Raw genomic sequence first — 18,635 nt, forward strand, 5'->3', positions numbered from 1 at the left:
CCTATGTATCTAAATGTAAAATTCAAAAGCGTTGACACTAGTCTATTTAGAAACACAGCTTCGGCTTTTATTTTCATTTCAACAATATCCATGAGAATAATAGTAGCATGCTGAACGATTTTTCCATGAAAATGTCAGACGAGGGGTACTGCTGTAAGTATTCTAAGCTTAGAAATTTGTTTGAGTAAATGCAGATAACACGAAAATATAACGTACGTTAGAAATAATATGTTTTAAAGCTACATCAACTAGAAAGATAATCTCATTTAATATTATTTTATAAGAAATTACGACAAAAAGCAAGATATAAGCCATTTTAAACATCTCTGTTGCCATGGTTACTTTAAACTTTAAGAAAAATAGGGTACCATGTATAGTGCTTGGTATTTTGCTAATAATATTACCCAGATATTACATGTTGGTCATTAACAGAATGGCACTGAAGCCGTCGAAAACCCCTATTTTTATACATTGTTGTTTAAAAATGAGAGAAAATGCGTTACCATGGAAACACGAGCCCCGCGACATATACATTTTAAGCTTATATTAGAAAGCTAACGTGCATATTAGTAAAATTATAGATTATGCTGACTTCTACGGATATCAGTGAAACTAAAATACACTGAAAAGTGTTAAATATCCGTATTTTCCTTCTTCTTTCAATATGAAATACCTTTGGAGGGTCATGTTTTTCAAACCTGGATAAAAATTGAACTTGAAGGGACAGAGACAAACGAAACTGAGATTTTAGCAGTTAAAACTTCATATTACACGAAATACAAAAAGATGCTGCGGTTCAACTAATTTGAATTTACCCTTGTAACAAGGTAACCTACCTCCTTAAAAGACTTAATTTTCATATGTTTCTTGAGTGCAAGGTGTAAAACATGATAATTTCTTTCATTTTAGCTGGAAAAGGTAGAGAATTATTTTACAGTAATAAGTAAATGCAGTTCAAATGTGTATCTAAAAATTTATTAAATCCGCCATTTTGTTTTTTGTTGACATGGAAACAAAATGGCCACCAATTTGACCAAATATTTAAATGCTCATAACTTTCTCATTTTTACTCCGATTTTGAAAATTCTTTCACTTGTTTAAATGATTTAAGAAATCCCAACTGACAAAATTAACATTAGAACAACGTTGCCTTTCCCTTTAATGCCAACGAGAGCAAACGATGGCATGGTCAAATAAGTTAGAAAAAAGTGACTTGTAAATGGTCTTAGATATAAACAAAAAAAAACACACAAGCAAAATAATAACAGTTAAAGGGGAAATGACAGGCGTGAGAAAATATTAAAAATCAAATAGTATGACAAATTAGTTATTTGAAGCATTTGGATCATAAACGCGGGAAAAATGAAAAATGGACACAGAAATCACTGGATAGTCATATTAACAATGGCTTCGAACTACATGCAATTAAATGTTGAGCGTAACGAAAGGATTTCACGTGTGCATCACTTCACAGTGATATCATTTTGTCCTTGTTCTATTTTTAGAATGAAAGTGACCTTGATTAAACATTATTATAAAAGTCAATACATTTTAACTTTCATGTGATATATAAGCCAATTTAATTAAAAATAAATTCTAATTTATATGAGAGAAAAATTTTATTTGTGTGTTTTACAAAAATAATAAAGGAACGGTTAGTACCGGAAATTCACGACCGAAACAAGTGCCCGGATAGAATATGGCGTCGACTGAACTGACCCAGAACTGCTAACAGTCACAAATTTCAATCCAGAATTGTCCCATTTTAGCGCAAAATTGCGTTAAATCAATCCCAAACGAATGCATTAATGGTAATGCATGCAAGGAAACTCCCCAGAATCGATGATGGGTAAGAATCTGTTAAAAATCCCTTTTCCCAATGTAGCAAAAGTAAGCCGCCATTTTTGTTGTCAATTTCACATTTTTTGTTACATTTTAAACGTAGTTACTACGCTATATAGCTTTGATACATATTTCTAACATTGTTCTTGTAGTTTATTCTGTCTCATTGCAGGTATCCTGACAAGCGAGAGGCCCAGTCATACCAGGTATACAGCTGTTTGGGGCAGAGAGCACAGATTGCTTGCTTGACATGGGAGGGGTTGTAGAAAATGCTGATTGAAACGTTTACAGACATGGTTCTGCATGAAGAAGCAGACTAAATTGTTTTGAAATACATTTGAAAAAAAAAAAAAAAAGATTGTTTTTTCATGCTTTTCACTGAGCACGGCCTGTACCGCTGACAGCTGTGTTTGTGATACGCAATTACAATTGTCCAGCTCTTTTTTTGGCTTAAGAGCGTAGACGAAAAAGCACATTTTATGACATAGAAGGACCTTTTCTGTGGTGAACCTTTCATGATGATTCTACTCCATTTTTTTCTTCCATTCAATTGATAGTTTTGTGAATAAACGGCAAAACATGAGTTTGTCACTGTTTTAAAAGACACACTCTAAAGTTTACACACATTTTACATGGCTCCGCTCCGTTTCGCGTGTTCGATCGATAACGACCAACCCCACTGTCGGCTATACTGAGTGTAATGGCGGACATGTAAAAACAGCGAGGTAGCTGAATAAAACATAGTGTTTACGCTTTTTTAATGTGTTTTACTGTTAAATTTACACCATAAAATGATTCAGTTTTTTTTTTGTTTTACGATCACATTTAAGTATATTGCCTGATCGTGCTTTTACCTAAATCTATTTTCACCACTGAAAAGATCTTTATTGGTTTCTAACATAAAGAGACAGATTCTGTCCTATCACGAAAATATCTCCGAATCAGTTCTGATGTCAAATTACTTGGACTAGATTGTATTAATGCTATAAAATAACATAGTTATTTAACATGATGTGAAAACAAACAGATTTGCAACTAGATTTACCAGTAAACGTTTAACATTCATTCCTAAAAGCATTTACATGTTTACTGTAAGCCTCTGTGGAGCTCATGCTATGAAAGGGACAAAAAATCTGCACCTATTACTCAATGAATAAATTTCAAAATATAAATCTTAAATTTTTAGTAATAAATTTACGTTTCTTTTCAAACAGTGATACTCTAAATTAAACTTGCATAATTGCAAAAACTATTGTGATGTTGGCTATTGCAGATTCCTCTAATTTTTATTTGTTCTTTTCATATCTATCAAAGTAACTTGGCGCGAAGTAATTAATTACAAACTGAAATAAAGTTCCTGCATGCATTAATTTCGTTGATTCATTTAGAAGATTATTGCTGGTAAATGTTGCCTGTTTCTTTGGTGACATGGCTTCTATCACAGCTTTTACAGATCATTTGTGTGACTTTTTACACTTCTACAGTATTTACAGATTTATTTATACGAAAAACATTGTTGCCAAATTTGCAACTGTTCACATGTAATATTAATTCAGTCTGTAAAAACATGATTTTCATTTCGTTGACGATAACAGCTAAAACTCATCTTCATATATCTCGCGTGGATTTATTTTAATTCTCATGTACGTAATTTCATCTCTGAGTTGGTATTGGCATTGTATTTAAGTCTGTGATGTTTTAGAATATTATTTTGATTATTAATTATGAAATGATTAGCAAATTTATGTTCAAGACGAAACAATTTTAACATAACATTTCGTTATCAAAAGTTCTGTATTGCTGAACTGGCCCAGTTGTGAAATATGGAATTTTGTCTGTGTGTCCTTTGAAATTACTTTTCATTTAGCATCATTCAGTACTATTAGTCTACTCATAGATATTGTGCCACTGCTTCTGTCTTTGATGTAACTCGGTTAATTATAGATTTCAAGAAAATTTGGGAGAAGTGTCTGAGCAATGAAATATATAGCAACTCTGGCAGAAACATTTGGTATAAGGTACATATGTAGTGATTGGTTTTACGGTTGTTTTAATGAATTTATACCTTTATAAAATCATTTCATTACTATGTCCAAGAGTAGATTCAGACAGTAACTATGAAAGAGCAGTAACTTTATTGAAAGACATATTTACAGATATTTCTAAAAATGTTTTCAGTCCTCCCAGTACCCATCAAAGACCGGTTACAGTAACCATAGCGACCGATATGAACGACGGCGCTCACCAGGGAGAGACAGCCCCTCATCTCGTGATAGTCCCAGATATATCAACAAATCTTCATATATTGAGAGAAATAAGGAGAAATATGAAAGGGGTATGTGAAGGTTTTCACATTTTCAGTCTTTGCTGTAACTGTGCTCTTAAGATAGAATGTGTTTCAGGTTGTAATATTATGCTGGACAAATTTAAGAAATGAAAACTTTACTGCAAGCTATGGTAAAGGTTGGAAATCCTGTTGGCATGTTGGGTTGATTATTGCTTGTTCTATTGAAACAGTTTACAACACTAGCTATATTGATATATATTGATTACAGCAGAATATATCTGCTTGATTTGAAAAAGTAATAAAACTGCCTGTCCTTCATCCCACAAATTCAGAAACTGTTTAAGGTAAATATTATTTTTAATGATTCAGTGTGAAGTGATCCCCTTCCAGAAAGAGGAAACTATTACAGTATTAGTTTCTGGAAATTATGGAGAAGGCAGTGCTTGTTACTAACATTAAATGTTATTCACATACAAACATTGAAATGAAAGCACAAACTTCTGCAAATTATTGTGTGTATATAAGAGTGCTTGCTGTTGTTTTTTATCCATCAATCTATGATCGAACACTATCATTATACCTGTTAAAATGTGTAAAATTAATGGAAAATCCAAACAGATTGGTATGGTAAAGTTCTTGTATTAAGCCTGAAACAGCAGGTACTGCTTAAGCTGCAACATAATGTAAGTTTCTGATTGCTGCCATAAAGTGCAGAACTGATCCCTTTCCTGACTTTATGGATGTGGATTTGGTAACTCCTCCACCATCAAAGCTGGAATGTTGCCATATGACCTATAATTGTGTCGGTGCGATTTTAAACCCATCAAAATAAATGAATAAATGTTCTGTACAAAATACTTTTTTGAGTTGGAGAATTTTTTTCTATAGTATTTCCATGTATTTGATTTTTTTACTGTATAACACATTAAGCACATGATGTGATTTAAGTAGAATTTCTAAAAGGAAGAGACGACTCTGGTAAGTGTACATTTGTGGTGTTTCTGCCTAGATGAATGCATTGCCGTTACAACAGATCCAGGGGTGATAGTCCTTGTTTCATACGAGTGTTCCTCTATTTGTGAAAATTAGTGAAAAGTTGTCTGCTGTTGAGGTACAAATATATGTCAACTTGAATTATAACGAAGGTATAAATTAACACAATCTGTTTATCATTCTTAAGGAAATGAAAATTCCCCTGGGAAGAAAGCCAACCATAACTATGCAGGAGGAAGTAATAATACTAACGGTGGAAACCATGACAGGCAGTCCTCCAGGAGTGCTACAAATTCCAGAGATAAAACAGAGGTATGTAGGATTCGTATATCGTATCCAGATAGGTTGAAGGAAGGATTTTAATGAAGTAGAGTACATTCTAGGTTTAAGGAAGGATTTTAACAAAGTAGAGTACATTTCTAAGTAGAAAAGTGTCTGTGCTCTAAAGATTTAATCTAAATTGGACTTGTATTAGATTGAGCAATTAGAGGTATATATGAAGAACAAATTTTGCCAAATCTTTTGATGTTTTGAAGCTTGTCCAGTGGAACACAGCGTGTTTGAGCGTAAATGTCTCAAGCATCCTTGCTAACTCCAGCAATCATCCCTGAAATTCCATTTGGAGTACTGAAAATTCTGGATAACTCAGGGTTTTTTCTAGCTAATTTGGGAACATAGCCTATACCCCCAGAATTGGAGATTTTGACGCATAAACGTTCCAAATTGGGAAATATTTAGTCCCATAGGATATAGTAAAGATGTGTATAAACTCTTTCTCATACACTTGTTTCACATTGTAGAACATCTTTAACATACTTCCATTACGAAATTGTCCATAACTTGGTCAATTTTGTGCAATTTTGATGAAATTTTTTGCAGAATGTAGATTGGGAATTTTTGCATTAATTTTGGGAAAAAATACATACTTTTTGGCATTGGGAATATAGCCGAATAACGGCTATAAAAAGGGCTGAAAAAAAACCCTGTAACTTGAGTATTTTTTCATCCCATTTTGCAATCTAATATGTGGTTTACTAATTAATCTTCAAGGTTAGCTATATTGTAAGCTAGTTATGTAAGATTTTCACAAGATAAACACTAGTTAGTATTTCTGGGCAGTGCATAAAAAGAATTATTTGCTGTGAAATTGTTAATGTCAGAATTTATTGTCCTGGACACAGAATGAATGGAGGTAGACTAATTTTTGCAGATTTAGTGGTTACAGTATGTCAATCTAGGAAATTAATATTGCCAACAAGGAAGTAAAATTCACATTCATTTTATCTTGTTAGATTGACATCCAAAATTTGTATTTCCATAAAGTGGCTGTTGTGGCCAAAACAACATTATTCTGCATTCTCAGAATTATATCATTTGACAGTACTATTATGGAATTTAGAGGACAAGCCTAGTCAGGTAAGTTTCATTTTAAAATACTCCTTTAACACAGAAGTGGCATTATATTGTAAAGGTAAATTATGTATGATGTATTGATGCTATTTTTAAAACAGGTGCAAAAATCTGCAATACGTTCATGTGGAGATTGGTCAGAACACCTTAGTTCCACAGGGAAGAAGTACTATTATAATATCAAGACAGAAGTGTCTCAGTGGGAAAGACCTAGGGAGTGGAATGACTCGTAAGTTTTTAGTTGATCTTTGATATATGAAGCATTTGGTATGAAAATCTTGTTTGCAGCAGTTGCAAGTATATACACAATTCGAATGAGACTATGGTTATAGCTGTTGCTAAATCTGTTGCCCCTCACAGCTGTGGGTTCAAGTTTGGTTAGGTGCTGGATTTTTGAAATGGGTGAATCCATCGGGTTTGCTTCTGGAAGGAGGGTGGTTCTACCCAGATGCTAGACTTTGTCTGATTCTATTGAATCTAGAACTAAGCAAATATTTATCTGTCATACATACAACCCAGCTGAATAGAGAATAAAAACTGAATAAAAGTGAACATTATAAACAAATCCAGAGGTAAATTAGAAATCTTGAGGGGGAGGGCCGATCACTAACTTTGTAAGAATTTGGGGAGCCAACCCCTTGCTAAAAAATTTATTTACTGTTTCATAAATGTTTCTTTTCTATTTGTGCATGTATATAAGCAGTAAAATATGAATAGATTAATCATGATTATTCTAAATCATAGTATGAAATAATTCAGTTAGTGATCAGAGTTTAAGATACAACTCTCCCATGTATAAACTAGGTTGTAAAGTGTATTGACTTTCATATTGTTAATTTTATTGTTGAATACTTAATGTATTATTTCAGATCGGCCGTACGACCAGACAGACATTCAACTGATTCAAGAACCAATAGTGAAAAACACAACTCTAAAGGTATACATTCTATCAGTGGTTCAGGTATTGGCTTAATGGATGAAGTCTGAAAGTTTTCTTTTGTCATGTCATAGTTTGTTTCTTCCCTTTATACAACACTTGCATTAATATTTCTCTTTAGAACTTAAGGTTTTTTAAATACATGTTTGTCAGAAGTGTGTCAACAGTCAAATATTTAGGCCTTAAAAATTATCTTTCCAAAGAAGGCAGTCTCAGAATAGGAAAGAACATTTTTTTTTGTTGATTATGTACTTAAAATTCCCAAATAATTGTAAACATTTTACTGTTTTGCTGCAATTCTTTTGTAAAGTTTTGAACAATTGTTAAAATGCCATCCTAATTTACGAAAGATTTAACAAAGTATATTACCAAAAGTCTCAATTAGACAATTTATGAGGACATTTTCCCCAATGCCTTTTGTGTGTGTAATATTTTGTTTATATTCGCAAACAGTGCAACCTTGAATATAAATCGGACATAAGCGTTATTTTGTACAAATTTACAGCTAATTAAAAAGCAAAAATTGTAAAAGTAAACTTAAAAGTTTAAATCTCAAAAGTCTCCAATACTTATTACATGAAAAATTTTCAGCAAGCTGAATTTTGGAATTTCACATATATATTCATTGCAGATGTTAAAAATAGACACTCTAGTGGTGGCATTGAAAAACGTGAAAAACACTTGGGTGACTTGCGGCACATGGTTGCCGATGGCAACCCAAAGCCGGACAAAATGTACTTGTTTGAAAAACTGCAACAAAGTCAGTCCAAACTGCAAGCGGAAATGCGTGCAAACAAACAGCTATACTCATCCGATACGAAAGATATACATAGACGTAGTGACGATGGTTCAACTAACGATTATCCAAATTCTTCTAACTCTAGTCGGAGTCGAAGAGACAGTGAAAGTTCACGGACGTTGGCGAGACAGACTTCGAGAAACGGTGAGTTTTAAAAGGTTAAGAGCCCTTGATGTGGCTCTTGTATAAGAAAAATCAGTGTTGTTGAAAGTGATAAATGTGGATTACATTGTAAAATGAGGATTTATTGAAGAGGATTAAGACTATGGTGAGTAGGGTTGGTTTTAAATTTCATGCTTGCTTTGTTGATTTGAAGAGTCCAGTATTAAGTTAAGTTACTATTTAATATAAATGAGTTTTAGGGATTTTAAACCAACAGATTGATATTTTGTTGTACAATATTCATATACTTTAAGAGAACTACATGTATATTGTTTAAAATACTGATTTCACTATCAACTGCGCTTCGAGTGCGGGAGGTCGTGGGTTCGATCCCCGTCCTTGTCATACCAAAGACGTAAAAAATGGTACTAGAAGCTTCCTCGCTTGGTGTTCAGCTTTAAGGGGATATTGCTAGGACTCGTTAGCTCAGTGTCCGTATAATGTGACTGGTTGAGGTATCATGCCACATGTCTGTGGCGTGATATTCCAGTGAGGCAGCACCGTCGTTTATATGACTGAAAAATTGTTGAAAAAGTCGTTTAACCTGAACACACACACACACACACATTCATTTAATCTTGCGAAAGCAGAAAGTCTTAAGTTTTTAGCTGGACTATCCGAAGTATAGGGGAGCTATCCTACTCGCCCCGGCGTGAGCGTCACACAAATGTTAAAGTTTACGTACCACCCCAAATATTTTCGAAGTCCATTGCTTTGATACTTGTTTACCATCATGACCCCAGTCTGTAAAAAGGAGGAGGCAACTCTATCAAGCATTTTGACTGAATTATGGCCCCTTTTCGACTTAGAATATGCTTATTGTAATGTTTAAGTTTTACTCATAGCTTATATTATACTATCAAGCACTGAGAATAGTTGAGCGCGCTGTCAACTGACAGCTCTTGTTTGAGAATATCTTTAGAAGGTAGTTCGGCACATTTGTAACAGCTATTGTTCTGTAGTGAGCTGTATGATTTGTGATACCATATTTTTTTGAGACATCATTCTATCCAAAGGAAATTCAGCTAGTAAAAAATATAGGGTAATTTCTCTGTTAGAAGTGTGTCACGCTTTTGGTGACATTTTCCCAGGTAGGAAAATCACTTGTCCCTCACCTATGTGGGTTCAAGTCTCAGTCGGGACTTTTGAGTTGGCTTACGGAAAGAAGGTGGTTATACCGAGGTGCATGCCCATGATGAAATAATGCACGGAGGGGCACCTGGGGTGTTCATCAATAAAGCTGGAAAATTGCCATATGACCTATAGTTGTGTCGTAGTGACGTTAAACCCAATCAAAGAAAAAAAGAAGGTAGAAAATATGTCCAGAGTGCAAGGTTTGAATATAAGCAGGCTTGCTTGCAAATTGCCAAAAAAAAAGAAAGAATGTTAGAACTATAAAGATTTTTACAATTTTCATTTCTACAACTTCCAGTTTTGGTTTGCTGTAAATATGCTTTTACACGGTAGGCATTTAGACTACCTGTATAATGGCTGCTAGGCATTATTTTTAGCTTTTCTAGGTAGGTGATGTTCACTTCCAATTAATCAGATGTGCAGAACTACCTTTTACATGTTTTAGTATTAGTAAACGGATTTTAAGTTGTCTGCACAGTACATAGGTCTTAAGGGTTTGCTTTTGATGGTAACAGTGATCATACAGTTCTTCAGACTGTATTAACATGTCACAAGGTGTTTCACTCATTGTCCTGGCCTTTTGGATGGTATGCAGATGTTGAGACCAAGTACAATGAATGGCTTCTTCTGATGCATTGCAATGGTACTAGAATTCTCATGATAGATCTGTTTAAAGTTAGTGCTCAAATGAGACTGGCTATGTTGAGACCTTAGACAAACTTTATGAAGTTTGACTGGTGTAGACATATTAACTGAAAACAGTTTCAGACTAGAGGTCCTGTGCAGCGACCTGGACCATTATGAACAGACAACCCTCACCCAACCAAATATTTGGGTCTATGATCAGAAACCTTTTTCAGGCAAGTTCAGGTCAAGGTCACTGTATCTTTATGGAACAGTAGGGTTATCCACTTAACACAGGCAGTCATTCTATGAATTATGATAGCCCAAGGGCCAAGTGTTCACCAGTTATTGATAAAAAATGCAGATGGTTCTTTTACAATTTTTTTAAGCTCGCCTTTCAGGTAGTGACAAGGTTAGCTTTTGTGATCGCCCATTGTCGTTCGTCCACAATTTCTTGTGAACACGATAGAGACCACATTTTGCAATCGATTTTAATCAAACTTGCACACAACTTGTGTTGGCATAATTTCCTAATTCCATTTGAAAACTGGCCAGATCCCATCATTGGTTCCAGAGTTATGGCTCCTTAAAAGGCTAAATTTGCAATTCTGGCTTTTGCAGCCATATAAATAGAGACTTCATTTATGGTTTGATTATGCCTCCCTTTGAAGAAGGAGGGGTATATTGTTTTGCAGGTATTGGAAGGTCGGTCGGTCGGTATGTAGATCAATTGGTTTCCGGATGATAACTCAAGAACACTTGAGCCTAGGATCATTAAAGTTGATAGGGAGGTTGGTCATGACCAGCAGAAGACCCCTATTGATTTTGAGGTCAGTCTGTCAAAGGTCAAGGTCACAGTGACCTGGAACAGTTAAACGGTTTCTGGATGATAACTCAAGGACGTTTGGGACTAGGATCATGAAAGCTGATAGGGAGATTGATCATGACTGGCAGATGGTCCCTATTGATTTTGAGGCCATTAGATCAAAAGTCAAGGTCACAGTGACCCAGAACAGTTAAATGGTTTCCAGATGATAACTCGGAACGCTTGCGTCTAGGATCATGAAAGTTGCAATCTGACTAAAGTACTTGATCTTCTAAACGAAGATCTGAGAACGACCCATTCACATTCGTCTTCTGTATATTTTGGATTTCCAGTATTGCTATTTTTATTTTATCCAATCAGACGACTTGTTCGAATGTCAAAGAGTAAGAAAAATGTGCAGTCATTCCAGGGCTCGAACCCGGGACCCCTCGCTTACAAAGCAAGTGGCCTACCGACTGAGCTAACCGGCTATCTGATACATTATGACATAAGAATTATAAATATCAAAAGTCAAGGCTACAGGTAGATTTGCAAGATGTTGTAAGTTAGGCTCTGATTGGCTAGCGAAAGGGTCGTCAGAACGAGGCAATGAATAGGTCGTTCTCAGATCCTATGCGTAGCGTAATAGGATATGTACTTTAGTCAGATTGATGAAAGTTGATAGGGAGGTTGGTCATGACCAGCAGATGATCCCTATTGATTTTGAGGTCAGTAGGTCAAAGGTCGACCCGGAACAGTTAAACGATTTCTGGATGATAACTCAAGAATGCTTGGGTCAAGGATCATGCAAGTAGATAGGGAGGTTGATAAAGACTAGCATATAACCCCTATTGATTTTGAGGTTAGTAGGTCAAAGGTCAAGGTCAAAGTGACCCGGAACATTTAAACCATTTCCGGGCAATAACTTGAGAATGCTTGGGCCTAGGATCATAAAACTTGATAGGGAGGACCAGCAGCAGGGATCAGCCTAGGTCAAAATTTTAGGGAGAAGTGACTTCTCCCTCCACAGAATTTAGGGAGAAGTTGCAGAGGTCGCGAAAGCCGTCGGACCGTCGGACATTTCCGGTAAATTTTGATCCGGTCCGGCATGATATATCAAGTTCACAAGACCGAGTGTCCGATAAAAATTGCAGGTCAATATGATAAAATAAGAAGAAAGTCCTCCACGATTTCGCGAAAGTTCGACTTTCATCATTAAATTGTAAAATGGAATCTCGAGAAATTGATGTCAAACTATATTTTAGTAAGCGCTTGTTTCATTGGTACTTAAAATAGAAACAGTGGAAACCCCTCACGACGTCACGACAATTCTAAGAACGCGCGTTATCATTGGATGCGTACTAATCGTGGATGGTACTCGATTTATGTACGCGGGAACCAGACGGGAATTTCCAGAAATTCCGAGGTCATCTTTCTCTTTATATGTCAACATCAACGTGCCTCGGTGCAAACAATAGACTTGTGGGGTAAAAAGCAGCGATGATATAGCAAATGAATATGAATAAAATCTGTAAAATTACTAAAAGATCCTTTGGAAGCAAAGAATGCAACCAAGAAGAATAACAACAGACTCGTTTTGACTGAGTCTGTTCGCGAGAGGTAATGAAATGTTCAACATCTCTCACGCCCCCTAGCAACGGTTAAGCGGGACTCTAGATCTATTACACATATGTTGAATGGACTCCATGATCCCAAAGGACCAGAAAATATAACAACACTGAATCCAAGTACAGGGAGACTTTTTACAGCCTGAAAACTTAATGTCTGAAATCTGTTTCAATTAATAAGTGGAAATAAACTTAAAGGATGTAATTTGTGTAATGCTGTCTATATAGACTATATATAAATACCAGTTTTAAAGATCAGATATCAAATTTATTAAAAAGAATTCGGTCTGGTAAAATATTATCCGGTCCTGTAAAAAAATCATGTTTACCAGACCGACTGTCCTGTGAATTTTCAGGGTCTTTCGTGAACACTGAAGTTGAGAAATTTAAGGAGAAGAATCGGCATAGCATTCAGTTTCCTGCCTATATATCCACTTTCTGTGGGTCTAGCTGTAACTTTTAAACAGTAATTATTTAAGGAAATTGATTCTTGCATTATCATTTTCATGAATTTCTAAATAAAGTATAAACTTAGCTATGAAAAAGTCGCCTTTAAATTTTTATCCGAAATTTACATGTCCGAAATTCGTAAATTTAACAGGTGCACGATCAAAACGGCGTGAAAATTTTCATTAATGTTTTGATTCTCGTACTTTTATAATGCCCGACTTTTGCACCAACTTGTTCAGATTTATACATTTAATTATTTTTATTTATTATTTTTTTCGAAAATAATACCAAACTCGTAGTTAATGGCGATCTTTTTACAATATTTTGTACGGCAGTTCTGACGTCCGTGAAATAATTTTTTATCCACAGTACCCGAGCCGTTCATTTACAGAAATTGACCGTAATTATGGTAATTGAAATAATTTTTGAAGTAATCTTTAATAAAATGAAAGAATAATATACTGTTGCATAAAATCATGCTCTCGTTAAGTTTATCGGCTTTTTACACGCCGAGATTGAAAATTTTCAAAATGGCGGCAGCTTACAATATTATTGATTGACACTGTTAGATATTGGCCCTTAGAAGTTTCTAGTGTTAACTATATAGGGTACTATAAATATGGCAATTTCTGCATCATAACTTTTGATATATTTGACCTAGAACTATGAAACTTAAACAGAATTTAGATCACCATAATGTGGTTGTGTACACATAATTTCATTTGGATTTATTTGTAAATTAAGAGTTATTGCCCTTTAATTGTATAAAAATCCACATATTTGTACATAACAAACTTACCATTTGGTAGAATTTCATTAAATTTCTTTCATTCTTTTCCATGAACATTTATTGTAAACATGTGAAATTGTTTACCCACACCTGGTCACCCCCTTACCTTGATCACACACCTCCCCCCTATCCCCCGACACCCCTCCCCCCCCCCCCCCCCCCCCCCCCAAAAAAAAAAAAAAAAAAAAATCATTCCTTATTTTAGATTTTTTTCAAAGAAACTTCATATACTTGTTCACCACTATAAGGTTATGGGGCCCATCAAGTTTCAGACAGATTGCCCAAGTAACACCAGAGTTATGGCCCTTAGAAGTTTCTAGTGTTAACTATATAGGGTACTTTAGATCTATAGATATGCCAATTTCTGCATCATAACTTTTGATATATTTGACCTAGAACTATGAAACTTTAACAGAATTTAGAGCACTATAATGTGGTTGTGCACAGACAAATTTTACGGATTTCTTTTTGTAACTTCAGAGTTATTGCCCTTTAATTGTCTAAAAATCCACATATTTGTACATAACAAACTTAACATTTGGCAGAATTTCATTAAATTTCTTTCATTCTTTTCTGTGAACATTTATTATAAACATGTGAAGTTGCGCACCCACACCTGGTCTCCCACTTGCCTTGGTCACACCCCCTCCCCCACCCCCCCTCCCCCCCCCCCTCCCAAATTTTGTTGTTTTTTTTTTTTTCATTTCTTATTTTAGATTTTTTTCAAACCTTCCAAGTTGTACCATTCCCCCACCTCACTTCTCCACCCAGTCATGCCTACCACTGATCATGCATCCTCTGCCCCCCCCCCCCCCCCCCCCCCCCCCCCCCCCACACACACACACACACACACACACACCTCCAACTTCACCCTTTTACCTTTTTTTTTTTTTTTTTTTTTTTTTTTTTTTTTTAATTTTCAATCAATATTTATAATCAACATGTGAAATTTTGTTTCCTCTCCCATTCCCCTGCACCCCCACCCCCTAAGAAAATAAATATATATCTATATATAGATATATATATTTCCATTCCTTTTTTAGCTCATCTGATTTTTGGAAAAAAAATGATGAGTTATTGTCATCACTTGAGCGGTTGTCGGCGTTGGCGTTGCCTGGTTAAGTTTTATGTTTAGGTCAGCTTTTCTCCTAAACTATCAAAGCTATTGCTTTGAAACTTGGAAGACTTGTTCACCATCATAAGCTGACCCTGTATAGCAAGAAACATAAGTCCATCTTGCTTTTTGCAAGATTTATGGCCCCTTTTGTACTTAGAAAATATCAGATTTCTTGGTTAAGTTCTATGTTTAGGTCAACTTTTCTCCTAAACTATCAAAGCTATTGCTTTGAAACTTGGAATACTTGTTCACCATCATTAGCAGACCCTGTACATCAAGGAACATAACTCCATCTTGCTTTTTGCAAGAATTATTGCCCCTTTTGGACTTAGAAAATCAGTTTTCTTGAATAAGTTTTATGTTTAGGTCAGCTTTTATCCTAAACTATCAAAGCTATTGCTTTAAAACTTGCAACACTTGTTCACCATCATAAGCTGACCCTGTACAGCAAGAAACATAACTCCATCCTGCTTTTTGCAAGATTTATGGCCCCTTTTGGACTTAGAAAATATCAGATTTCTTGGTTAAGTTTTATGTTTAGGTCAACTTTTTCTCTTAAACTATCAAAACTATTGTTTTGAAACTTGCAACACTTGTTCACCATCATAAGCTGACCCTGTACAGCAAGCAACATAACTCCATCCTGCTTTTTGCAATAATTATTGCCCCTTTTGGACTTAGAAAATCATTTTCTTGGTTGAGTATTATGTTTAAGGCAACTTTTCTCATAAACTATCAAAGCTATTGCTTTAAAACTTGCAACAGTTTTTCACAATCATAAGTGGACACTGTACATCAAGAAACATAACTCTATCCTGCTTTTTGCAAGAATGATGGCCCTTTTTAGACTTAGAAAATCATGGGTAGGACAATATTTCTATTATACAAAAAAAATCAGATGAGCGTCAGCACCCGCAAGGCGGTGCTCTTGTCTTTTTTTTATGTGTTCAGACCTTCAACATGTTAAGTTATGACTGCACAAACCTTGCCCTCAGCCATGTTCAAGATATCTTACCTGTGTTCTCCTAAGGACATCTGATCTTTTAAGTTCAAATGTACATGTAAAACAGCAACACCTGGTGCCAAACCACTCAAAGACAATATTTCATTCCAGTTAAACTTCAAGCTCACATTTCAATTAACTGCATTTAATTTTAAAAGCTAAGCTTATTACAGTAAGCATATCCCATTCAAAATAAATTCTTTAGTCAGGATCAAAGTATCATACATTTATTATGTACTCTTTAATTAAACATTTGTTTTCTGTTAAATTGATTTTGACTAATGAAATTATTTGCTTCTTATTAACATCCTTAACTTTTTGCCCGATATATCTTTTTGCCATTCCTCACCACAAACCCTTTCGGCGGGGGATACCAATTCATCGAATTTGCTTGTTACTAATGGATTTGATTCAAACTTAAAACAGTTGTTCCACTTTATCACATGACACAAGGTCCATAACTCTGGTACCAATATTTCCTGAATTATGCCCCCTTCTACTTAGAATTTCAGGTTAAAATTTTGAGACATTTTCACTCTGTCTCTGTTATAACTAAATGGATTTGATTCAAATTTAAAATAGTTATTCAGCATCATCACTTACATCATATGACACAAGGACCATAACTCTTGCACCAATATTTCATGAATTATCCCCCTTTTACTTAGAAATTCAGGTTTAAGTTTTGATGCACTTTCACTCTATTACAGTTATTACTAAATGGATTTGATTCAAACTTAAAATAGTTGTTCCACCTTAACACCCACATCATATGACACAATGTCCATAACTCTGGTACCGATATTTCATGAATTATGCCCACTTTTACTTAGACTTTCAGGTTAATTTTGATTCACTTTCACTATGTTTCAGTTATTACTAAATGGATTTGATTGAAACTTGAAGTTGTCTTACCACATTGTAGGGGTATAACGATACATCGATATATCGATGCATTGCGATACTGAGTGTCCTGATTGTATGCATCGATAGAAAAGTCACAATCCAATTACAATCGCCGATAGTTCCTTCAGCAATCGGTAGTTTTGAAATTTTACTAAATACAGAAACAATAAATAATTTATAAACCAAGAAACAGAGCCAGCTTTCATTTGCGCCTCGGAAAATGTTTACGTCTCCATTACAATAATTAACCTCACGGAATTAAACTACCATAAAGGACTGAGAAGTCTTGGAGATAATTAATAAAGTTAGTTTCTTAGAAACTTTGATTAAATACATTTAAATAACCTGTTTATCAAACTGTTTGGTAGGGTCCTTCATTTAGTGCTGGTACACCTTAGTCCGATCCGTCAATTTTCGTCTTTTTCGACGTGTTGGGTTATTAAACATGTTGACATTCACAACAAAATGGCCGATTTGTTTGAGTATACCTTGCATAGGTTTATTGTTTTACTTATTGTTTCAAAGCTAAGGAAGGCAAGAAATAAAAAAAAATGTTAAAAATATTTAATGTTAGATTTATTTTTGTCCATTTCAGTTATACAAACATCTCAATGTGTATTAACAGCAATTATAAACAGTGCTGTGTCGTACACTGTGTAATAATGTCAGTTGGTACCGTATAAAACATGGTGGCCGATAACTATTGCAATAGTATTGCAATAGTAGCCTGCAATAGAATAGTATCGCAATAGTTTTTCAGCAATATCAGTAGTATTGCAATAGTCAAAATTGGCCTCAATAGTCACCCCTACCACATTGTCACCCACATCATATGGCACAAGGTGCAAAAATCACTCTTGCACCAATATTTCATGAATTATCCCATTTTTTGCTTAGAATTATACTTATTTAATGTTCTTTATCTCTCTTATTACTTAATACTTTTGACACAGACTCAAGCTATTGTCATTAAGCACTCTAATGACAGCTCCAGCTTCCTTAGATGTGCCCAGTTTCACTATCCAGCATCGAAATAGTCGAGCATGTGGTCTCCTGTGACAGCTCTTGTTTCCCTTTTGACGAGCATCCTATACCCCTAAAAAAAACCTGTGTGGTTTCAAAAACTATGTCAACTGCACAAATCAAAGGAAAAGCTAGTTAAGACTCAAGAGGCCATATTTATGTGTTTATGACCCTATCTTCATGAAACCTTGAAGAATGCTTATATGAATCTTGGTGATTCCTAGGCCAAGTTTGAAACTGGGTCATATTGGGTCAAAAACTAGGTTACCGCTCAAATCAAAAGAAAAGCTTGTTAACACTGTAGAGGCCACATTTATGACCCTACATGAAACTTGGTCAGGATGTTTATCTTGAAGATTCCAAGGTAAGGTTTAACAGGTGAAAGATAAAGGGTCATCAAGACCCTCTTTGTTTATTCCTCATTGCAAAACCACAGTTAAGACACTTAACTTAGTTAAAAAAATATAAGTTAGTGCCCCATGTAACAATTATGACCCTATCTTCATGAAACTTGGTCAGAATGTTTATCTTGATGATCTTTAGGTCAAATTCATATCTTGATCATGTGGGGTCAAAAACTAGGTTTCTCACGCAAATCAAAGAAAAGTTTGTTAACACTTAAAGGCCACATTTATGACCCTATCTTCATAAAACTTGGTCAGAATGTTTATCTTGATGATTCCTATGCCAGGTTCGGAACTGGGTCATATGGGGTCGAAAACTAG

At 35.0% G+C, this 18,635-nt stretch overlaps 1 protein-coding gene across 1 annotated transcript in view; it reads left to right on the forward strand.

The window, feature by feature from the left end:
• The first annotated feature begins 1,673 nt into the window (after positions 1-1,673).
• The window catches only part of LOC123538468 (WW domain-containing adapter protein with coiled-coil-like), a 31,989-nt gene continuing 15,027 nt past the window's right edge, over positions 1,674-18,635 (forward strand). Inside the window, exons 1-7 of the mRNA XM_045322600.2 lie at positions 1,674-1,849; positions 2,015-2,048; positions 4,021-4,177; positions 5,310-5,434; positions 6,634-6,761; positions 7,402-7,469; positions 8,101-8,412. Of these exons, the coding sequence (XP_045178535.1) occupies positions 1,809-1,849; positions 2,015-2,048; positions 4,021-4,177; positions 5,310-5,434; positions 6,634-6,761; positions 7,402-7,469; positions 8,101-8,412 (865 nt within the window). The 5' untranslated portion in view covers positions 1,674-1,808. The remainder of the gene's footprint in view (positions 1,850-2,014; positions 2,049-4,020; positions 4,178-5,309; positions 5,435-6,633; positions 6,762-7,401; positions 7,470-8,100; positions 8,413-18,635) is intronic.

Source organism: Mercenaria mercenaria, chromosome 18 (assembly GCF_021730395.1).
Source record: "Mercenaria mercenaria strain notata chromosome 18, MADL_Memer_1, whole genome shotgun sequence".
NCBI lineage: Eukaryota > Metazoa > Mollusca > Bivalvia > Venerida > Veneridae > Mercenaria > Mercenaria mercenaria.